This window comes from Podarcis liolepis, assembly GCF_965112155.1.
Source record: "Podarcis liolepis genome assembly, chromosome: 9".
Lineage (NCBI taxonomy): Eukaryota > Metazoa > Chordata > Lepidosauria > Squamata > Lacertidae > Podarcis > Podarcis liolepis.
In genome coordinates, this window is record NC_139564.1 from 68,265,866 (window position 1) to 68,290,453 (window position 24,588).

The 24,588-nt window shown below is 43.0% G+C and overlaps 1 protein-coding gene across 7 annotated transcripts in view; it reads left to right on the plus strand.

The window, feature by feature from the left end:
* Positions 1–565: 565 nt before the first annotated feature.
* SLIT2 (slit guidance ligand 2) overlaps positions 566–24,588 on the plus strand; it is a 243,100-nt gene continuing 219,077 nt past the window's right edge. For 3 of the 7 annotated variants that reach the window (XM_083460426.1, XM_083460425.1, XM_083460428.1), the window contains exons 1-3: positions 874–2,079; positions 5,500–5,571; positions 6,733–6,804. In XM_083460426.1, coding sequence (XP_083316552.1) covers positions 1,898–2,079; positions 5,500–5,571; positions 6,733–6,804 — 326 coding nt within the window. In that variant the 5' untranslated portion in view covers positions 874–1,897. Of the gene's footprint in view, positions 2,080–5,499; positions 5,572–6,732; positions 6,805–24,588 lie in introns of all 7 variants that reach the window. The other 4 variants (XM_083460424.1, XM_083460427.1, XM_083460423.1 and 1 more) reach the window with 4 other exon arrangements.

Below are 24,588 nucleotides of genomic sequence, written 5' to 3' on the forward strand. Positions count from 1 at the left end.
ATTCTTTGGAAAAAATCTGGTAACCTTAAATTATGAGGTCCAGTGAGAAGATTTCAAGTCTGTCCACTTCCTTTCTCCCACCCTGTTTGGAGACAATTGAGAATTCTCTGCAAAGTCACACATGCTGCCACTCTCTGGCAAGTTCAGCTCCCCTTCCCCTTCCCGTGCGCCTCTCTTGTCAGCCTGGCTCCCCCCCCTCCCAAAGCTCTCAAATAGTACCGCCAATCAGCGGGGGCCCTTGTGGACACAGGGGCGTGGCCAAGGAAGGCGCGGCTCGAGGGCTATATAAAAGAGCACGCGGGGCGACGGACTTTCTGCGGCGAGAAGAACTCGCGGGTTCGCGTCGAGGTGCCCAGCGTCAGCTGCGAAGTTGGGTTAAAAAAAAAAGAGCACACAATACATAAAAATGGCAGGAGGGAGGCAGTGATGTTCCTTCATAAGGGCTGGAAACCTGGCATGCACACTTGTTTAAACCTGAGAAACTTCGTCCTAAGGGGAGTTGCGCGCAGCGCCTTGCGGAAAGCGCACTTTCTGAGGGAAGTCTGCGTCCGCCCTTGAGCGCTCGCGGCGAGCCAGCAGCTCTATTGACCTTGCTCCCGAAAAAAAGTGCTTGGGGAGAAAGGAAACCTGAGGGCCCGGCGCCCAGCACCTGGTTTCCCCGCCTCCGCCATCCCCCGGCGCCGCCTGGCCCCTTGGCGGCGGCAGCAGCTGCCCCCTCGCCGCCGCCGCCGCTCACCTCTCCCCTCAGGTGCAGCCGCCGCGAAGCGCCACTGTCTCCGGGCGCCTGGCGCGAGGAGGAGGCGGCGCGCGTCCCCGCCCCTTTCCCCTCCCACCCGGCTCCTGAGCTGCGCCAGGAGGGAGCTGCTGAGGGGGCTTCGATTCCGCGCTCGCCTCCGCCACAGGACCGGGCTCCGGAGCGACCTCGGCGCCGAGGAGGAAGAGGAGCCCGCGGCGCGCTCCCTGCTGCTCCTTCAGCGGCTCCTCTTCGCCCTTGCGCTTCGCCTGGTGGCTTGCGCGCCCACCTCTTGGGTCGCCGCCGACCCGAACTTGTCCGCGAAGGGCGGGAGCGCAAGCGCCGGAGTTGTGTGTGAGGGAGAGAGAGAAAGCGCGCGCGTGTGTGTCTCCTCCTCCTCCTCCCGCCTCTTTGCCTGCGATTCTTAACCTCTACCGGCGTCCATCCTCCTCAGTGCAGCGCAGCCCGACGTTGGGGGAGCCGGTGTGTGTGTGTGTGTGGAGCTGCTCCTGCCCGCCCTCGCCTCTCTCGCGGTCCCTCTCTCGGCGAGGACGAAGCATGCAGCCGGCGCTGGCGCTCTAGGGGCTCGTCGGCGGTCGCAATGCAGCTCGGCGCAGGCGGCGGGGAGAGCGAGCTTTTCTCCAAGGCGGCGCGGCGCGAGGCTGGGGGCGGCGGCGGCGGCTGCTGCGACGGCGGCTTCGGCTTCGGCTTCGGCTTCTTCTTGACGGGCTTCTAAAGCCTGGACGGAGCGGGATTCCAACATGCCGTGCTGAGAAGGACCAGGAGGCGCCAGAAACAGGGGCTGGGCTCGCGCGTCGCCCGTCCGTCCGACTTCCGAGGGGCTCGCCTTCGCGGCCGGCCCCCACCCGCCGGCGGGACTCGCACCTCCGCTGCTTCGGAGGGGGACTCTGCCTGGGGATCCGCCTCGACGTCGCCTCCCTGCCCTGACTTCGCTCGGGGATTTGGATTCTGCCTTGGGACCTTGCAACTTGCAACCAGGAGGAGGAGGAGGAGGAGGGCTTTATTTTTATATTTTTAAGGGGGTCTCTATTTTTTTTTGGAGGGGGTCTCTATCCCCACCACCGAAGGGGGAAGCGATCGGGTTCCCCCCAGCGCCGGATCCGCGTCTCTCCGTGGGGATCCGGCGGTGACCTCGAGGAGACGATGAAGCTGCTGGTGGCGCTGGCTTGGCTCTGCCCGGGCGCGCTGCTGCTGCTGCTCCGCCTGGGCGAGGTGGCGCCGCAGCCTTGCCCGGCTCAGTGCTCCTGTTCCGGGGGCACCGTGGACTGTCACGGGCTGGCGCTGCGGAGCGTCCCCAGGAACGTCCCTCGCAACACCGAGAGGCTGTAAGTCGCCTTCCTCCCTGCGGATTTCCCATCCACCTCTCCATAAACACACCTGCCGCCCTCCCCTCCCCGCCCCCCCCTGCCCAGGTCCCAACATCCTTACCATCCCTTTCCCTCTCATCCAGCCAAACATGTCAAGCAACCCATTGCTGTTGCCAGAGGATGGAAGACATTTCCTCCTCCCCATTTAAAAAAAGCAAAGCTAAGTGGAAATGCAATTAGTGCTTTCAATTCTCCTCCCAACACTCTCCCTTGGTTCCTTTTTAGGGTGCATCAGTCTCCCCCTGTCCCCAGCTTTGTTTGTTTTCCCCAAAATTTATTTATTGGTTTTCATAACATTATAAACAAACAAACAAACACATAAGACAAACAAACGTAAATTATAGCCTTACACTTGTTAACATTGTTAAGTGAATTCCTCTCTTCCCCTTGGTTGAATTTCATTGCATGTCCTTTTAACGGTTTTCCAAATCACAGTTCTTATAAAATTTAACTTAAAAATTAACATCCTTAGATCTTCACATTATGAAATTAAACATATTAATTCGACGCTTAACATAAATAAAATCCTAAGCCAATTAAGTATGTTTTCTGTTAATTTAACTTAACATATTTAACTAAGTAATCATTAAATTTAATCCACTCTTCCTGATACTCCTCACCTGCCCCCAGCTTTGAAGCAGCAATTCTCCAGTGCATAGTTGCATTATAGGTACACCATGCGCAGCAGCAGCCTTTCAGAGTAGTTCACAGTTGAAGTTTCAGAGCTTTATTTCCTTCTGAAGAGCTGTGTGCTTTTGTTTAGTTGTTAATGCAGTTCTTTATTATGGGCATACAAAGCTATACCCCGCTTTGGCTGCTCTGCAAAGGAGTTGCTAAAAGTGGCTTACAAGTGTGGAAACAAATAAGAACCCAACCATTAAAAGGCAAGTCTGTCAAATTAAACAGCAGGAGAAATGCAAAAAAGCAGCACCAGAGATCAATACACGGAGTTCCTTATGGGCCTCCCCCCCCTTTAAAAAAATCAATGTATGTTGCAGATGGCTTGTGTTGTGGTTAGTGCTGGTGGTTACAAATCTCTTTAGGACTTCCGCTATTTCATTATTATTTTTTTAGTGTAGTACCAACACCAGATGCCCTTTATCACTTTCTCTGCTGCCTTAGAACACATATGCACACACAGATCAATGTATCTTATTTTAGAACACCACAGCCTTAAATTAGCTGCTCCTTATTTCGGAATACTTCAAGTTCCTTGAACAAATACCCAGTTATTCCTTTATTTCTAAATTATTGATTTGGTAAGCCCAACGTACCTTCCCCCTCCCTTTCCTGCAATTCTCATTATGGGGTTTGGGTAATGTAAGGAGACATGAAAGAACCAGGCCATTAGTTCCACTGCTTTGCTCCCCCCCTTACTCAGCAGTAATAAGCAAAATACACTGCTGTTAATTTGGGTCAGAAAGAGACTATGTGTGAGATGGCCCTTTCCATTCTTCCCTCCATATTTATCTTCTTCCCCCTCCCCTTTAAACGGATTGAAATACACCTTTTCTTCTGATCTGCGGAAATGACTTGTAGAAAACAGCTTGTAGAATACACTTCAGGCCAACTTCAGTGCAGACTTAAAATGGGAAGAGTAATTTGCAAAGCTCTGCCTGAAATCTCACCAGCTCCAAGTGGAGTCACCAAGACAAACTTTACCAGCCCATTTCAATTCTCCTTTGTTTCACTTAGTCTTTTTTTTTTTTAACAAAAACAAACCTATTATTTATTTCATTTATGAATCTCTTACCCTGAGGCATCCAGAAGCAATTTACAAAACCTACTCTGACTTTTCAAGAAGGCACTTTAAAAATCAAGACAGAGGATTTCCTGCTACTAGGAAATCCTATTAACAAGACTCCTTTGGCCCAAAGGTGGAATTCTTAATTCTTCCCCCAACAAAATATTTATATCGTTTGTACAGACTCCTGAATAATTTGGGGCTGTAGGCAGAGAGATCCTACTAAAAGGAACATGACACTTGTTTGCCACACAGTTAGATTCTTGTTACCTGCTTTCTCAAAATAGAATTGCTTTTACTACTTGAAGTTTATTGTTCCAAAGATACAAAAAGTATGAAGAGGTACCTAGTACCCACTTCGTAGATTTAAGTAAATCTGCCATATCATTCTTAGCTATTATGATCTTTCCTGACTGATCAGTAAGGTTTAAGAGTGTTCTTCAAAACACATCCTGATTGTCTTTGTAGCTATTAATGTAAGCAGCTTTGGGAGAAAAAATGGAGAGTCATTAGCATTTTTGCTTTAAACTCAGAGAAAAATATCAGTGACTCATTAGTCTTAAGGGCAGGTGGGGGAAAATCCTGTAGATCACTTGAGATTCCTGCTACTTTTCTTCAGTGGAATGTGCTAAATCTCTTCCCCAAATATAATGCATGTGGACTTAAGGTTAGTTTCCATTATCAAGCTTTTCCTCCATAACTTTACTCTCAAGTAGTGAATCCAAGCAGAAGTCATGGATATATAGCTGTCCCTTACTTAACTAATCATGACCAAATTGGAATGAATTGAGATTCCGAGCTTTTCCATTATTTGTAAATATGTTGTACCTTTTACGATTACAGGACTAAATGAGATTTAAAAAATAAAATAAATTTAAACCCAAACATAGGGTTAAAAGAGATGAACACTTGGATCACATTGTATGTAAGTTCACAAATATTTGCTTGGGTAAGCTTGGCTGTGTAAGTTTTAGGAATGCTGAGTTTTTTAGGAATGTTGCAGAGAGGATGATGCCTTCCAGAAAAATCCTGGGCCCCAGGAAAGCTGTCAGATGTTTACTGTCCATTTCCTCCTTGCTTCCTCCACTTCATTTGACTATTTGATGCCAGTGTTCCTGTCTGTTGTGGACTCTGTAATGGTCTTCAGGGGTTGTCTCTGAGTACCTGACTGAAGAAGTGGGCCAATGATTTCTCCCCTGTTCTCTGTAGGTCCAGGAAGTAACATACTAAGCATATCATTAAGTAAACACGTTTTGATTTCATCTGTGTTTCTCTCATTCATCCATTAAAAACAGCGAATGGACTTGTCCAGAGGCAGTGGTAGCAGTCATTAATCATAACTGTTCCTATCGCGAGAAAGTCAAATTTGTGGATGGCACACCACAAATCTCACTATTTCATGATAGGAACAGTCTAGAAACAATGTATCCAAATGCTTTTTCAGTAAACTGGAAATTAAAACAAGCGCAAATGAAAGGAGAATTACTTTTACATAAACTTTTCAAGAATTTGCACCAACCTACAGTTAGATACTAATCCTCAAACTCTTTGCTGCAAATTCTTTTTGTTTATTTGATTTTAATAAATAGCCACCAGTTCTGGAATGTTTTAATTTTACTACTACTTCTTCGTAGGGATCTTAATGGCAATAATATCACAAGGATCACAAAGACTGATTTTGCTGGCCTAAGACACCTTCGAGTTCTGTAAGTTGCCTTTTGTTGTATTTTATCCGTTACTATTGTATGCTGCAGATGTGCAGTTCTGTGGAAAATGACTTATTTTATCAACAAGGCTAATTCTTTACTTAACCTCTAAAATAACGACAACCAAACTTACACTGTATGAGAAAAAGCAGTTGGGAGATGACATAAAAATTTGGAAGACTGCCACAGTAGCAATTTTGTATTGTAGCCACTTGTGATTTTATTCTTTTCCTTGACTCTATAAATACAGCAAATTATTGACTTTCTGAAAACGAAATGCTTTTTAGCAAGCTGTAAAGAGAAATATCTGTTTTTTAAAGGCTAACTGAATTAATTTGTTTGAATGCACTTTGAGTTTAGGATTGTCAGAAGTTATTCTAGTGAGCAGTAAAGGGAAATTCAGGAAGGAGAAGCTTTCAATGCAACATGCTTTTACACCAAATTCTGTGAAAATTGATACAAACTTCTAAATAGTTTTACCATATATAAAGCCTGGTTACTTAATAACTCATAAGTCCTTCTCAGGGCCTGTAGATTAAAAAAAATCACTATACAGTAATGACTGCTCTTTCAGTGAAGACAAAATCTTCTTTGAGACACGCTAGTAACAAAATTGTTTTAAATTAGGGAATAATTGCAAACAATTAGATTGGTTTTGATATTTCATCCTAAAGATGAAAAGTTGAAAACGTTTCCTTTTGTGGAAAAAAAAATCACATTTAACTCTTTTTCAGTTGAGAACAACTTGATTTATAATTGTAAAGTGTAGCTTTCATTTCTTTTTCTTTTTTTAAAGAAACTTTTATACATCATGTACATGTTTTTAACATTCTGTAATTGAGCAGCAGCTTTGACTTTTTCCTTAAGCAAGGCATATATTTTTATCACCTTTGACCCTTCAAGTTCTTGAGCAGGTTTAAGGTCTCTGAAAAACGGAGAGGGTATTTTCTCTCTTCCTTGGGAAAAAAAGTCATAGTGGAGTTTAAGGTGACAAGTCTTAAACACATTAAATTGGATGGGAAGTCTAAGAATAGAGTGAGAATTGTGAAGTTAATAAAGAGGAGCCGATTGCAAGTTTCCCCATTGCTAAAGTGCTGTAATAACAGGTGTTAATCATCGCTTGATTACTAGCTGTTTTAAAACTCATACTCTGCATTTCAGTCAGCTCATGGAAAACAAGATTAGTACAATTGAGAGAGGAGCATTCCAGGACCTGAAAGAACTGGAGAGACTGTAAGTAACTTTTTATTGATTTTAAATACCACAAAGCAAGTTGTTGTAATTTCCCCCCCATTGCCCTCCCTGTTTCTACTTTGAGTTAAACTACTGGGATTTGTTTGCCCTCTTGGAATTCTTATTGGACAGAATCAAATGTAGCCGTAGATTCTTGTAGAATAGAGGGAACAATTCTATGTGGGAAAGAGGGGGAAACTGAAATGTAATTTTCATTTTTTGAAAGACAAGATTCATTTGCAATCTAATGTGAAGAGTTCTAGGGACTTAAACAAATTTTCTGGAGGAAATGAATTACAACCCCCAACTTGGTACAACCTAATGATGATAAAACTTGCTCCTTCACTAAGAATACAATTTAAGCATTTGGTTTCCTGTACGCTGTATACTGTGTTGTGGGAAAGCAAAACATTTGTGTAAGGGAGAAAATCAGTTGTAAAATGCTCAAAAATTTAATGCACTGTACAGAAAATTGTGAAGTGTTTGACTGGATCTAAGAATGTAAATAGAAAAATGGGCTGTATTCTACTAAGTGCTACTCAGAGTAGACACAGTGAAATGAAAGAAATTGTTTCCATTTACTTCTATGGGTCTGCTTCAAGTAGGACCAGTATTGAATACCACCCATATCAGCCTGTGTTTATAGTACTGTAATAAAGTATTTGGAGACTTGAAAGGCCATCCTGTTGAACGTTAATGCTAGTTAGTTGCTCTCTCATTCCACCTATGCTGTTTCTTTGAAAGCTGCATTTCTGTTGTGTGTATACTGTATTGCATTTTGACAGCACTCACTCTGCAGTAATTCAATTTGGGACATGAGTTCATGTATGTTGCATTCTTCTGTACTGTTTAGCTCTTGCATAGGATTGTTCATTGCTTATAGGGAACAAGGCCCTCTCCGAACTATACTGTTTTTATGAACACTGTTTTTAGTTCTCTGGGGCTTTTCTTGTGTTTTTCCTTTTTTAAAAAACAACAACAGAATGTAACAACTGCATCTGTCTTTCTCCACCCTTCTTGCCATTCCCTCTGTGTAGCAAGGATGTTTTCAGGACATCACTGGAAAGTCAGACAGTTTAAAACCTTGAAAAACAGCAGACTAACTTTCTGTTTTAACTTGTATGGGAAGAGAGTATCTGTGTCTTGCATGCTTTAACAATATGCCAGTGCAGATTTTCTCGAATGGTGACGGTTCTATACAGTTTTGAAATATGGCATAAATTTGTTTCGGAAAAGGAACATTTTTGCTTGTTTTTGGTAGGCTGTGTTTTGCATTGATACCGTAGCTTGCAAAAGCTTTTTATTGATAATATGGAATCAGAAAAATAGGGAAGGGGCATGCACTGGCGAAGTGGTTTGTGTTTGAGCATAGGAGCTGAAGTTTGCCCAGGTCTGCTGCTAGTTTAAGTTTTTATAAAAAATACTAGCAGTATCCCTTTTAAAAAATCATTGTGTTTCTGTAAATAGAGAGTGATATGCAATTTATGCACACATACTATTGCCAGTTTTTATTTCTGTAAATTAGTTTACAGAAAATTATTTCCTAAGTGTTTGTCCAAGATCAACAATTATTCTTGATGAACTGTTAAGTCCCGGATCACATACTGGTGGAAGGTTCTTGTAAGATATTGGTGTGAACATAACTTGTCAGCACATTATGGCTAATTTCATCCTCAGAATGTTACTGAGGTATGTGGATTGTGGCCTAAATCCCTAACACTTTTATGAAACTGAATTAGCCAACTAAGTTTTTACTCAGAGCAGACCTCTTGGAATTAGCAGACTGAATTTAGTCATGCTCATGAATTTCAATGTGCTTTGAGTATCACTAGCACTGGATATAATCCCATGTATATTTCAAATATGAATACTGTACCTCTGAAGAATGCCCCCCCCCAGCAAAGTTGTACCTGTTAATAAATAAACAGTGATGGCAGACGTAACACCTTTTAAGCACAGCTCTACCCATGTCACATTCAAAGGTTTAATTCAGTGCTTCCCAAACTTGGGTCTCCATCTGTTTTGGACTACAGTTCCCATCATCCCTGACCACTGGTCCTGCTAGGTAGGGATGATGGGAGTTGTAGTCCAAAAATAGCTGGCGACCCAAGTTTGGGAAACACTGATTTAATTGGAAACGACAAAAGAACTCCAAAGGTGGAAGATACCCATCTCTCCACCTGCCTCAGTTGTTTTCTAGCTGGGCTCCAATACTACAAGCGAGCCCATCAAGGATAAAGCAGTAGGGTTTCAGCACACAAACCTCTTGTGCACTTAATTTCACCCTTTCCTTTTCCTCTTTTACATGTGACTGTATATAGCTCGATGCTTAGGGGTTACCTTGCATTTTGGTTAATTAGCTGAAACAAGTAATTGTATATTTTTTTGAAAACCACTGCTTTTTTGTGGAAACAAATAACAGTCATGTGGTTAAAATGTATTGGAACTTGTTCAAAAATCAGAATTTGTCTTCTAAGTTGTTTAAGGTTTTCGTTTCCACCCACATTATGGTAATCGTGTCACAGTTTTCTGCTCTGTTCAAGGCTCACATCACATGTTTTGGAGTAGAAGGAATTTGGAGCCAGAATCCTTTGAAATCATCTCAGCTGCTGGGCTATGAGCAAGTGTTCAATATCTGTGAGGAAAATATGAAAATTCATTTTGTTGACAATTACCACATCCACCTGAGAGATAGATGTTGTTGTCTTGAGCCAATTCATCCCTTTGAGATTTTGGAATTCAAACGTATTTCCCAGGAAATTCGCTGATAACTCTCTTCAAATATTTCCTTTATGTACATGGCGCAGCAGGGACTTGGTTAACATGCATGATATTTAAATATCAAACAAACTACATTGCTGTGGCAGTCTTTTTGATGTATTAAGTGGTTACCATATAGTGAATGCAAAACCCATCAAAGCTGCTGGCTGGGCCATGTTCTGTGATTTTGATTGCTATTTAACCACCATACAGTTTCTAGATTAATCCTTGCTTTCTGTTGTGACACACAGTCTGGCAGACTGATACCGTAGTTTTCGTAGCTCTGCAATTTCATCGATGTAACACGTGCCTGTGCTTGTCCCAAGGGCAGCGAACTTCCTGCCTATGGGCTGACCTCAACCTGCTAGGGTGTCCAGTTTGGTTCATGAGGTCATTTCCACCAAACCATTCTCATCTGATCACTGTTGGCATCATAGGGGGCAGTAGCAGGGTGGGAGAGAAGAGTCTTCTGCTATGCTTCCCTCTGCCACCACTTGCATGAGAAGCTGCTTTTGATAAGTGTTTTAAGGCAACTTCCACACCTGTGTTACAACTGGAATGGGCTGTGGGTGCTGTCTTAAAACCTTTTCAAGTCTCCCCTACTTCCAAGCTTCCAAGATCTGGAAACTGAAAGAAAGGAGCAGGAGACTAGGAAAGTTGTGATTGACAGGTGAGTCGCCCCACCCAGATGTCAAATTTGGCCCATGAGGCTGATCCAGATAAGGATCTGCTGATAAAGATCTGGCCCGTGGAGCCAAAATGGCTCTCCCCCCCCCCCCGGTTCACCCTTACCCCATGTTTGCATTAAGCAAAGAATATCCCTAGGGACAAACCCACCTTTGAAAAACCCATCATATCTCTAGCAACTCTGCTCTTCCTCACCAGTCATTGAGGTGATTGTTGATAACGTAGGAGGAGCAGAAGACACCAAGCGACATTATAGGAATGTCATGTTAGATCGCATTCTACACCCTCTCCTGGTATACAGTATACAAGCTCAGAAAGAGTCCACAGTGCCATCCAGGGGGTAGGAGGACAGCAACTGACAGCTGCAGGGCTCCCCTAAGGCAGAAGTTCAAATTCCCCAGAAGTCCAAATGCCGTAGCCAGAAAATAACCCTTTGACAGGGAAGGGCCTGGAGAAGGGGGGCTGGGGAGAGAGCCGCTCCTGTCGCAACAGCTAGCTATCTCCATAGTCAAAAGGGTAAAAGGCCTGCATTTGGTACTAATTTGTAACCACACCCTGCCCCTCGAGATAAGGGTTGGTACTTAAGAGTCCAAATGGAAATCATTTTGAATACTGTACTGCAGAAAACAGCAGTGCCTGGGTGAGCAAAACAGTTTTTTTTTACAGCACGCTACAAGAACAAGTCTATTAGATTCCATTTAGTCATCCCAAATCAAATTCTCAGTAAAAACAATTCCATGTATAAAAATCCAACATAAAGAAATAAAGATCTCCACTTAAACGGCTTGTTGAAATAGGGAACGTCTTCAGTGGGTGCTGAAAATACAATAGAGGCTGTCTTATGTGTAACGGGAAGGCACTTTAACAGGTAGGTGCACCCACAGTAGGAGCCTAATTCCTATATTGCATGGACAGATGATAAGATGATATCTCCAGGATACCCTCTCCTTCAGTGACTGATTGGCGGGTGGCGCTGTGGTCTAAATCAGTGAGCCTCTTGGGTTTGCCAATCATAAGGTCGGCAGTTCGAACCCCCACAACAAAGTGGGCTCCCGTTGCTCTATCCCAGCTCCTGCCAACTTAGCAGTTCGAAAGCATACCAGTGCAAGTAGATAAATAGGTACTGCTGTGGTGGGAAGGTAAACAGTGTTTCTGTGCGCTCTGGTTTCCTTCACGGTGTCCAGTTGCACCAGAAGTGGTTTAGTCATGCTGGCCACATGACCCAGAAAGCTTTCTGTGAACAAACACTGGCTTCCTCGGCCTGAAAGCGAGGACTCAACCATCCAGGGGTCCTTTATCTTTACCTATACCTATAACAAAGTGGAGCAACCTTTTTAGTGTTATGGAGGGCAGCACTGTGAGTTGGTTGATAGCTCAGTGGCAAAGCATTGCAGTAGGACTAGAGATGTGGGTTCCGTTCTCATCCAAAAGATAGAAATGTGGCTTTCGCAAGGCAAAATTGATTTGTATTTTGTAAGTGACAACTTCAGATTGAGAAGGGGAGAGTAAAAGACTTCTGCCCCAGTGAGCAACAATTTAATTGCACAGCCTCAGAACAATCCATACACAGGACCTAACTTGTCACATTTCTCCTCAGTCCCACGTGTAAGATCTTGGGCTTCCAGTGATATGCATCAGTACTGATTGGGAAATTTGTGGAGCATGAGTGCAGTGTTACAGCACTGGTTTGGCATACAAAAGATCCAGGTTAAATTCCTAACCACAGGCTCCCACAAGAAAGAAGAAACCCCCCTCCCCAAATTGCCAACAGCTAACAAGCAAGAGTAACTGACACATGGACTAATACATCTCTCAGGTGGTTGTAGAGCTTGTTCACACCCAGGTTGCCTTTCATATTGTCCAGCCCAATTCATCTTGTCCAGTCATGCCATCCTATGTTAATTTATATGAATTCCAATATCTGCTAGATATTTGCTAGCATGCCTTACCCATTGACCAAGGCTCCCCCCCCCCCCCAATGGCAGCTGCTGGACTCATCCCTACTGTAATTGGGACAACGAGCTATTTGGCCTCTCCTAGTCTCCTTGCAGGTGCACTAGTAGCAGGGACGAGCAGAAGACGCAACCCCTTGCTTCTGCGTATTTGAAGTCTGCCTGGTTGCTGTGGAGAGCAGAGAGACAGGGGGATAGTGATAAACGGTGGGTAGCAGCTGCATACATAACCTGTGACTGAGTGTTCATTAACTCTGTAATTTGAGAGAAGGCACAATGGCTATAGATGCTCTTTCAAGTCTGCATGCCTCATTCAGGCTCCCTGCTCTTTATGTGGGACTGTGTATAGTTGGGGGTGCCCGATGTGTGTGTTTGGGGTGTCCTCTGTTGGGGGCAGTGTCAGTGTCATTGAGATAGTGCTTTTCCATCCACCGCAGGGAATTGCACCAGAACTGCTTTTAGTTACAGTGGTGCCCCGCAAGACGAATGCCTCGCAAGACGAAAAACTCGCTAGACGAAAGGGTTTTCCGGTTTTGTGTTGCTTCGCTAGACGAATTTCCCTATGGGCTTGCTTTGCAAGACGAAAACGTCTTGCGCTTTTTTTAAAGCCTCTTGAAGAGGCGCAGTTGCGATGGACCGTGCTTCGCAAGACGAAAAACATCGCAAGACGAAAAGACTCGCGGAACGAATTCTTTTCGTCTTGCGAGGCACCACTGTACTGATTTTGCTGCCCCTCCTCTGATCCCGAATGGAAGAATATGTCACATGTAGTTGGCATCACTAGCTGTATGTAGAGTGTAGGCTTTTTGTGTTAATAAAGTTGTCTGTGTTCCTTGTCGCCTTTCCCAGTATATGGGAGAACTCAGCAGGGTTTGGGGGTGGGATGGGGGTGTCCAGTGCGACTTCAAGCTGCATGCTTACCCTGTTCCTCATTTATGCTGTTGCTGTTGTGTGTCTCGGTGTGGTGGTGATGGTTAGGTTAGTACATATAATGTCACCATATTGCATTAGAGAGGCAGACAACGATGTTCTGTGGCTGTGGGTGACTTCTCTGCACATCTTGAAATGCTTTTTGATGTCTGATGTTTTTAGAGGTTTCCCCTCTTCCTCCCAGGTGGCCCCCAACTCTTCTTACCTGTGAGGGTGCCTTGTTCTTGTAGGCCCAGTTGCAGCAGTTGGAGTGTTGAGTGTTAGGATTCAATTCCCGTGCTGCAGTCATGGGATTGTTTATATCACACAACGGTGTATGTTTTCATTCCACATAGTGGGAAGTGGCGGAGACAGGATGTTTGTATTACTGTGTTTCCGTGATGTAGGACGTTTGTTCCTTTGTCTCTTTCTCTTTGCTGTTTGATGCTGACGAGGAAGGATCTGAGTTAGAATGCTCCGAGCGTATTATATGTAAATAAAGTAGTTTAGCCAAAATGCTGCGCTACTGAGTCTGTTACGCTGACTGCCAATACTCTGCTGATCCTGAAGTGTGCTGATGCCTGCAAGGCATCAGTTGCTGTGATGTTAGTGCTGGAGAAAGACTTGGAGTCTCCTGACCAACCAGGAGGGAGAGAACATGCCAGTTGGGCATGTGTCTCTGTAGGATTCCTACTCGTGTGTAGGACCTCCTGACATTGAGATGGGAGTGATGTTCCCTTGCCTGGATATAAGGTTGTTTTACTCCAATTGACTTTGGAGGTAATAGGAGTCCTGTTCTCTGATGTTGTCCTCCATTATTGCACTTCAGTGCTGCTTTATACAGTACTGGCAGTGTCTTGCCATTGTGAGGATTATGCTGGTGGAAGGAACTGATGGAATACAATTTTTTTTTAATGCCACCACCAGATTAACTATACAAGACATATCATTTTGCTTCACTGACATGAGGGGATTTAGTAGCAGTTTCATCACACTCAGCAGGTGTTGAGATGAGGCAATGATCATACTCTTGGTCATTTTTAATACAGTTCACAAATCGACAGCAGAGGATCCTTTATCTCTCGCAAGTAAATGAAACGGGGGTGTAAATAATACAAGTGGCATGTTCAGTCATTAAATCAGACTGTCCTTTTGAAAGGGGCGCATGTAAATTGCAATGACCTCTGATAACATGTCAGGCACTTGGCTTACTGTTATATATGCTGAGATAAAGCCATTGAGAGCAAACTTTGTTTTAATCTGTGTAATCTCACTTTGCATTCTGTGGTCATTCCTATCAGAGGTGCTTGGAGACAAAGCCTGCTGCAATATTAGACCCTGTTCACACAAAGAGCTGCTGTGGAAAACAGGTAGAAACTTAAGTTTGATGTACATGCAGCAGCCCGTGGCTGCATCCTTTAGTCCATTATATTATAAAATATTGCAGCATAAAGCTGCAAAAGAAGTTCACATAAAAATACAAATCTCATTCCTAAATACTTACATTAGCTTGACCTTCAGCATGGCTCCTGTTCCTTCAGAGTCCATGGGAACAGGTCTAAAACTAGGGGTCACCAGTTGGACCTTTGGATGACAATTTAACTTGGTGAATCCTCTGAAGTCCATATACTGCTCATGTGTGCATATATGTATTTGCCTTGATGTTGCATATACAGGCAGTGCTATTTTTCTAGAAAAAGAGGTGCTGGATCCCTGTGGAAGTCACAAAAATAATATAATAGAAGCCCAACTTCTGTCTCCCAATAAAATTGGCAGGAAAAAAAATAAAGGCAAAGACTGCATTAAAAAAGACCCGACTCAGATGAATCAACTTGTTGACTTGGTTAGAGGTGGCAAAAAACTTTTTGGAACTAAAATGTTATTGGGAGAGTGATTAGAGAGTGTCCTCAACACTAGGAAGTGCTGTCATGCAATGGCTTTGGTGGCATTCAGATGCCATGTTTGCCAGTCCTAAACATTTCTTCATCCCTCTCTGTGTGCTTGCTCCCTCTTAAAGGTAAAGGGACCCCTGACCATTAGGTCCAGTCATGACCGACTCTGGGGTTGCAGTGCTCATCTCGCTTTATTGGCCGAGGGAGCCGGCGTACAGCTTCCGGGTCATGTGGCCAACATGACTAAGCCGCTTCTGGCGAACCAGAGCAGTGCACGGAAATGCCGTTTACCTTCCCGCTGGACCTATTTATCTACTTTCACTTTGACGTGCTTTCGAACTGCTAGGTTGGCAGGAGCAGGGACCGAACAATGGGAGCTCACCCCGTTGCGGGGATTCAAACCACCAACCTTCTGATCAGCAAGTCTTAGGCTCTGTGGTTTCACCCACAGTGCCACCCACATCCCTGTTTTCTCTTACTTCCCTCCTTTTAACCCAGCTTTATAAAACATTTCTTGGTTTGTCAGATCATGATCCTGGTTTGGGAATACTTATTGAATGGTATGTGGCAAAGTAGTTTGGCAAATCTAATTTTGACACAATGTTGTCAATGACTCAGGGATGATGGGAATTGGAGCGCAACAATATCTGGAGAGCCCCAGATTCTCTACACTTGCTGGTGTGCAGGATTTTGCTCCTACAAAACCTACATTTACTTTTGCAGATGCACCTGCTCAATTCTTTTATCTGTTCAAAAACCACGCGTAAAGTTTTTTTTATTTCTTGTAATAAATATGCAAGAGATTGCAAACCTGTTTCCTGTTTAGTATCCTCCCTTGTCTAAATGGCTTCACTGCACAGAGTTGGGTTTCCAACCCTTAGGCTAGACACTGGATCAGGTGCTGTTGTGCAACATGTGCTTGTTCAATTTTCAAGTATAACTGCAGGGACGTAGGTTGGCACTAGGAGGCAGCTGTTGCTGGTGTAATTCAGCAAGGTCAAATATTGAGCAGCTATAACTCTGTCATGTGTCCAGTTTGACGCTTCCAGCTCTGGTGTCTTGGAAGAAAAGATTTAACACAAATTTTGCCTGCAATATATTTTGACTTCCCAGCCGTACTGTTTGAATTCTTGTGTGCGCTATTCCATTAAAAGACCTGAAAACCCAGTTTCCCTACAACGCTCTGTTCTACCCAGTCCATAAGCACAGGGGTTTTTTCCCTAACAAAATCCACATTAAACAAAACATTAGTCTTTCAGAGCACAGCCTAACAGAATATTAAAGTGCTGCTTGATTAGGTACCCAAAGAAACAGCAGTTTTATCAGCTATGGTATAACTTTGACAATATAAACATTTAATTATGGCAAAGCTATTCAGTTCTAAGCATGTTTTTGAATATTCTCAGAATTCTAGTTAACATACCCTTGTTAGTATATTTGTTAACATACTCTTGTTAGTATATAGTATAGTGTATTTAAAGAATCATGCATCAGTGGCTCACTACAAGCAGTTGTTTGTATGAATTTGTTTCCATGTTGGTAAGAAAGGAAAGAGAAGCAAAAGGTGCAAGATTCGTTTGTTGTGGACTTTTAATGAGCATTAGAGTACCACAACCAAAGTGAGATGGAAATCTGAGTTTGGCTGCAGCCAGCATCAATTGATATTCTTTAATGATGATAAAAGAGATTATTTCCACTTCTTTTCAGCCGTCTCATCTTCCACACGCTCCTCTATATGTGGGCATTGTATAGAATGCTGATTCAGGTCACTGCACCAGGGAAATTAATGTAGTGAATTTTCTTAGTAACGGTCATGACCCTACCAGTGGTAACTAGTATTACATTTCATACCATAAAAATGGGCACTGACTAAAGATTGATTAAAACAGACCTTTAGTCTAACTTTCATTATGTATTGATGTGCAATGCCCATTTTTGCAGACTTTACCCATAGATATTTGGATTAGATGTCTGTGAAAAATATATATCGCAAATGGCCTTTCAAAAGAGCAGTCGTACTCAGTTACAGTTCTGTAACTGAAAATATTAATGTCTGACTCCAATCTGCCACCCACTTATTACCGTATTGTTGACCTTTGTCTGAGGAAGCTAATTGGGGAGTTTGGGCAGATAAGCAAAAACTTTTCAGAGTGCAAACAAGCTCTCTCAAGTCCTGCAGAATCCGAAGTGGTTAGCAGCCTGTTTTGGCAAATGTGTCGCATAGAGTGGCCATGTGCCCTACTTTACAGAGGACAGTTTTCTGTTTGAAAGCATCATCCATTGTGAGAGCTGTCTGGTTGAAGATAAGGAACCATTAGAAGGGAGAGCAAATGTCCTATAGTTAGAACTTGGACTAAAGTGCAACATAGCAGTCACCTGGTCACAGCCTTATCCTTTATAATGAGATAACTATATTTCTGTTTAAATTGTAGTAATTATTTCTAAATCTGCACCTATACCTAAAAATTAGCAGTGTAGCACCTATATGTTTTATGACAACTAGTGTTGTGTTTTGGAGTGATGCTTTTTAGCGATACTTCAGTGACCATCCTGGATGCGGGTGGCACTGTGGTCTGAACCACTAAGCCTCTTGGGCTTGCCAATCAGAAGGTATGCGGTTCGAATCCCTGTGACTGGGTGAGCTCCTGTTCCTCGGTCCCAGCTCCTCCCAACCTAGCAGTTCGAAAGCACGCCAAAAAGTGCAAGTAGAGAAATAGGTACCTCTCTGGCAGGAAGGTAAACGGCGTTCCATGCGCTGCTCTGGTTTTGATGTTCCTGTGCGCCAGAAGTGGCTTAGTCATGCTGGCCACATGACCCGGAAAAACTGTCTGTGGACAAATGCCAGCTCCCTCGGCCTGTAAAGCGAGATGAGCTCCGCAACACTAGAGTCGTTTGTGACTGGACTTAACTGTCAGGGGTCCTTTACCTTTACCTTTTTTAACTGACCATCCTAGCATTGTAAAGTCCAAAGTGGGGGAAAGTGTCAGTCTAATGTGCATGTATGTACACCTGCTCATAAGTTTGCATTTGGCTAAGTGAGCTTGGCAGCGTGGCAGTAAACCAAGGAAGCAGCAGGCAGAAGAGTAGACCTCAGGTTGATGTGAGTGGTAGATTGGCAAACATTGGCCCAGAAAAGGGGAGTGAATGAAAACGTTTCCTCTGACTTTTCCCTGTCCCTTGATACAGAGTGGTGGATAAAGGGATAGGGAAGAGATGGAGGAAACATTTTCATTTGGTCCCCTTTCCTGTGCCAGCATGTGGTGTTTATAAAGACACCCCCAGGGGGATGTGTGGGGACAACCCAAAGCAAATTTCAATATTTGTAGCATTGGTTATATTGCTCCAACGGCAGTCATTCGAACTTACAAAAACAAAACCTTACACATGAGATACTCAAGGGAAAAGTAGAGATTTTTGAAAGCCTCTCCGGCTGTTGGTTTCAATGGAGGAACAGTGCTGAAGCAGAGAGATTGGGTGGGATCCCATTAAACAATAATCTGCACAGGACCGTCTTCTTCCCAACCTGCTTTCCCCCCATGAAGTACCCTTTCCCCCTTTTCGATTCTGTACAAAAAGGTGGGTCAGCAGGACCATCATTGGCATCATATCCTTTCTCCTTCCTCCAGCTGTTCCTCACTGAAACTTGCCATTTTAGAGGCTATTTGCTGGTTTGTGCTTGTGTTTCATTGTTATTGTTGTTTAAAAAATATATATACACAGCTATAATATAGCTATAATGGAGAAAACTACACAAGGCCTAGAACCTCCAGGCACTCTTTATATTAAACTGGCATTATTTTATTACACATACAGTGGAACAATTGTTTTCACAACAACCCTCCGTACAAGCCTGGAAAATATGGAATTATAATTGATAAAATTCTTTACTTTCACCTTGTTATTTTAGCCCATGTGCAACTGCACATATTCCTTGTGCCTATTTTGTAGTTTGTTTCTCTGTTTTAACTTTCACCTGCTGTTGTAATTGTTCTCTCTGTTTTATAAACTTTATAAAGGGGGGGGGACCTTTAGATCCACATAGAGACTACACATGTGTAAAGTGTAGACTGGCTCCTAGACAGCTATTAGAAATGTTATCTAGAGTGTTGGTGCAATATGGCTTAGATGCAGCTGCCTCATGAATATTTTACTTGTGTCTACATACCCAGAGGGGTGTATCCAGCATCAGTAGTTGGCTTAGGCAAGTGCCATTATCCCAGAATGGCCACCTTCTGATCCTGACCTGCCAATGCTGATGTGGAGGATCCGCCATCACTGCCACCTGCCTTCAACAAAAGCTATAGGGCTTGATCTTGGTGGCTTTATCCTGGTGGTTACCATCTGCTTGGCACTGCATTGACCCTCCTCCTCTGCCATGTCTGTTGCAAATGGTGTTCCTTGCCACTGCTGCTTGCCTTTGTGATTGGTGTTGGCTAGGAGTAGCAGCTGCCTAGGACCCACGTACCTATGGGACCGCCTCTCCTGGTATGCCCTGCGGAGGGCCTTAAGGTCCACAAATAACAACGCTTTGGAGGTCCCGAGTCTCAAGGAGGTGAGATTGGTTTCAACTAGGGCCAGGGGCTTTTCAGCACTGGCCCTGACGTGGTGGAACGTTCTGTCACAAGAATCTAGGGCCCTGCGGGATTTGACATCTTTCTGCAGGGACTGCAAGACAGAGCTTTTCCATCTGGGCTTTGGTTTGGACTCGGTCAGACCCTTATGTTTCCCTCCCCTTATGGTCTTGATTTATCAGCTATTTTAAAACGAGGCTGCATTTTAACCTGTATTTTAAATTGCCCCCCCCCCCTTTTCCTCTATTATGTTTTTACTATGATTTTATTAGTGTTAGCCGCCCTGAGCCTGGCTTTGGCTGGGGAGGGCGGGGTATAAATAAATAAATAAATATAATAATAATTTTATTATTATTATTTTATTTTATATTTATTATTATTTTGCCTCTGTATGGCAGCAGCTGCTGCTTCTGGCCACCCTCTTATACTCTGTCCCAGCTGGACAAGTATATGGTGGTGGCCCACAGCTTCACATGTCACTGCCTACCCTATTCATTTATGTGTCAAATGTGGAATAGGGACTGCTGCCACTTGTGGAGACAGCATCTTTTGTGGAAGGTGGATGGAGTTAGTGGGTGGAAACTGGAGGCAACAAGGTTGTTGGAATGTCTCTGTAGCAATTTCATGTGTGGAATTTCAGGGCTGCGTGTGAACTTTCAGGGTTATGTGTGTGCATCAGGGAGAAACGTGGAGCTAGGAGAAGTCTGGATCTAACTGAAGTTGCTTTTAAGCTGAGTATGGGAGAACCCAAAAAGAAACTTGCACTTACTATAATGAACATGCTCTCTGTTATTATTGTAAGAAGTAAGGAATAGGATTGCTTTTAATAATAGTTGTAGCAAATTATTTGTAAATGACTATTTGTAGTCATTTTAGCAAATGAGTAGTATTTGCAGAAAATGTTTACCATTTTTTGTTTGCTGTGAATTGCTGTTTGGCCCCAAGTCCTAAAATACGATGGGACTGCATTGTGCTGTACTCTTCCCACATGGATGTAGTATTGATCTGCAGGTCCCTTGCTGTGCTACCAAAGCCTGAGTATTCAGGAGAACTCTGAAAATGCTTGGCCTCATTTTTGACAGCTGGGGTCAATATCTTAGGGCAGGTTGTTCTGACATATATTTTTTTCTGGATATGTGTGTTCATTTGATAACTTCCCTCAAGCAATTTTGAAGGGGCAGGCTTAATACAAAAATGAATAAACATCAATGGCAATCACCCACTGCTACTTACTGCTTTCACCTCACTGCTTTTATACTGACAAATACTGATTTGCCCCAAGCACTTTTCAGAGTAAGAGCAGTGTTCTGAGTTACAAGCAGAACTCTCTTTCAATATCTGCGTTCTGTAACTCTGCAGTGAAACAGAGGAACTGTAAATATTTGCAGAGCTATGCACATTCTAAAATTCCATCTTTTAAAAGAGGCATGGATGTATGTTGCTTATAGGTACAGATCCTCTTGATGTCTAGGAATATATAAACTTAAGGGTTAATGCTGCCCAGCTTTCTCTCTGAAGGTAGATAATGAGCAAAAGCAGAGAATATGCTTTTGAGAGCAGGCCTGGAGGGGGAAAGCGGAAAGCAGTTGCTCCTTGTTAATCAGTGTTGAGGCAAACTATCCTTACTAACATACATGGTTTTAGGCACACAGTGCACACTATCCCTTAACAAGGATGGTGGCACCTTAGTGTTTATCAGTTAATAAAAGACTGTGTGAATTGTCTCCTGATAATTATAGGGTTTTGTACTCCCGCACCTGTGCTTGCTTGTTTTTCCTAAATATTAAGTAATTGGTCTATGTTTGGATTTAGCAGTATCTAAATACCACAACAAAGGTTCCATTTTGCTGCAAATTACAGAAGCTACAGAAAGGTGGTTAAGGGACTGAAATAAATTCAAGTGTAACTTACTCTTAGCCAGATGTAGTGTTGCTGTTCTTAAATTAGAAGGAATAATTTTGTCACCAACAAAAAATAGTGTATTACTGACAATTGCATGCACGTTTTGTGGCGGTTTAAACAGTGGCTAAAAGTTATCAAAGTTCTCTGAGTGTCGATGTGTCAATGTACCAGGATTTTTCTTGTGATCATGTTTCTATGCCGCATAAGCTTTGCCTTTCATTATATACTGTTTACATTTTAAAAATTCATCATAAAGTACTTCCTATCTCTAAATTCTCAGAAATAGTTGGCAAATCATGCAGAACGTCACAGCATTAAACTAGGCTGTCCAGAAAAATTCATATGGTTTCAGACTGACACCTGCAACCTGCCTGCCATAGGATCTTAGTATAAAACGACAGCATTTCATTTCGTTTCTTTTTTAGTAGGCATGTTTCTAGCAAATGGAATTCTGAGAAGGAAAGGAACTACTGTAACTTTTCGCCCACTCTTGGGTAAGAGTGTGTAAGCTGTGTAACTGAAGAGCTTGTGTACTTTTTTCTAACTGTAGTAGTTTCTAGCACTATACTTAATTAATCTGAGTCTAGTTCTCATGGGACTGTCTTTAACAGGTCTAGAAGTCAAATTGCAGTGAGAAGTCCTGTTTGCTCTTTGCAGACCTTTTTAGAAATTCCAAGACAGGAAGGCTGTTTATTTTTCCCACATCTGTTTTGTGCTCATTCTTTGAGACACTGTTTGCTGGATGCTCTTTTCTTTTAACCACTTAAATTAGTTGCAGTGTTGCAAAATGTCAAAATAAGCATTAGTGGGTACCTTTTGTAAAGAATCAAGTTTTTATTGAATTGTTCTTTACAGAATTTAAAGTTGCCTTAGCTTTCCCATTTACTCAGTTCTGTTGCAGACCATCACTGAATCAATAACTTTTACATTCCTTATGGGAACTATTTATACACACAAGGTTGGTCTTAACTGAAAATTCAGTTCTGAAATGGAAAATGTAGTGCATTAACATTTATGAAGTGGTTAGTATTGGTTAGCTTAACATAGCTCAGGGTTTAAAGTTGACTTGACTAAAGATTTTGTTACAAACCAGAATCCCTGGTTTGCACCCGAGAAGAAGCTGAGATTCAGCAAAAACAAAAGTAGATGTATTATTTATTTATTGCATTTATTTTCCATCCTTCTCCCCAAGGAGCTCAATGTGGCATAAGTGGTTCTCCCCATTCTCACTTCATTCCCCACAACAATCCTGTGAGGGAGGTTAGGCTGAGAGGGAGTGACTGCCCAAGGCCCCCCAGTGAGCTCCATGAAGATTTGAACTCAGGTCTCCCAGTTCAGTCTCTGCCCCATACTGACTCTGAATTGCACCTAAAATTGTCATCATGGCTGCAGGCAAAGGGGAGTACCTAAGCTCTGCTAAAATTTGTCCCAGCTTCTGTACAACATTCTAAACAGTGGTTTAGTGTGACAGAGACATTGGATTCTTATCTCATTATACATGACTAAGCCATTTCTCACCTTCTCACCCCTTGCCTTTTCCTGCAAGACCTATTACAGTCGTTAAGAGTCGTCAACAGGCTCATCTCAGCTATCTGCCAATCTCCCATTCCCACCACCCTTCTGAGTAATACCCCTCCCCACCTTCTCACTATATAGAAGGGTCTGGCAACTTCTGTTTCAGTGTATCTGAAGAAGTGTGCATGCACACGAAAGCTCATACCAAGAACTAACTTAGTTGGTCTTTAAGGTGCTACTGGAAGGAATTTTTTTATTAGTGTGACATGTTAGTTTCTGGCTAGTTTCTGTAAATCTTGTTTAAGCAAGTGATTAATTTCAGCAGTATTCTTGTACAGTCAGCGCGTTACTTCCGGGTTTCGCCGCTCGCACATGCACATACGCTCAAAATGACGTCACGCGCATGCACGGAAGCAGCAAATCGCGACCCACGGACGTGGGTTGCATTCACTTCAGGATGCAAACGGGGCTCTGGAACGGATCCCATTTGCATCCAGAGGTACCACTGTATAATATTTCAAGGAATAATTTATTCAACATACTGTATTTAAAAATCGCCTTCCATTGTCTTATATAGCAATTTATAGAACAAATCCTGTCTCTAGTAATAATTGGTACAGTGGTCACATCTTGGTTCCTCTGCATTATGTGGAAAAATCTTAGTTTCTACATGATCCAGTTGGGCACCGCTGCTTTAAAGTTGCTTAAGCTATTAATGTGCTGTTGGAGCCTGCTTAGTGTTACTTACACATGAAACCCATAGATAGCTTTGGCTTTATCTCATTTATCACATTTATCATAGCAGTCATCGGGAAGGATTCCAACTGACCAGACATTTGGCGAGGGAGGTGCTTGTTTGCCCTTTTCTCTCTACGTACTTATGATTGACAGTACAATTGTTTGAAATATGAGGTGCTCCCAGCTTATTTGGAACTCTCCATACTTTGAGGTAGTGCTAGCAACTAACATATCCTCAAGGGCTTGGGGGTATGGCGGTGGCGGTGGCGGTAGGAACAGGAATATCATCTGTACCTGTATCACCCCTCCCAAATAACTGCCACAGAGCTAATACTTCTGGTGGGGGCCATTTATATTGGATAAACACTGTTTCTGCTTTTCTCAGACCTTTGATGGGTTGCTCAATCTTCTGCATACTGGCTCGTCAGGGGTTGTTATGAGTATAGCCACACATTTTACAGTCTTTTTAAAACATTTCACTAATCTGGTAGTAGTGCAACCATTTCCATTCTCATCCTGGGGCAAAGTACTCAACTCGAGGTAACTCTTGCAGGTTAGCAGAGTTTGTAACCTGAAGTGTTTGTAACCAGAGGTGTTTAGAATCATAGAATCATAGAGTTGGAAGAGACCACAAGGGCCATCGAGTCCAACCCCCTGTCAAGTGGTAACTTGAGATTCCACTGTATTGTACTAGTTCATAATTATGTTTCCAAGACCATAGGTTGATATGGTGTTTGAACTGAGCCCATATCTAAAATGAGGTCCAATAAAACAGCTATTCTGGAATTGACTTGCTACCACTAAACAGATATTAAAAATAGCAAAGAGTACAATCTTATTCATCTTCCGAATACCCTT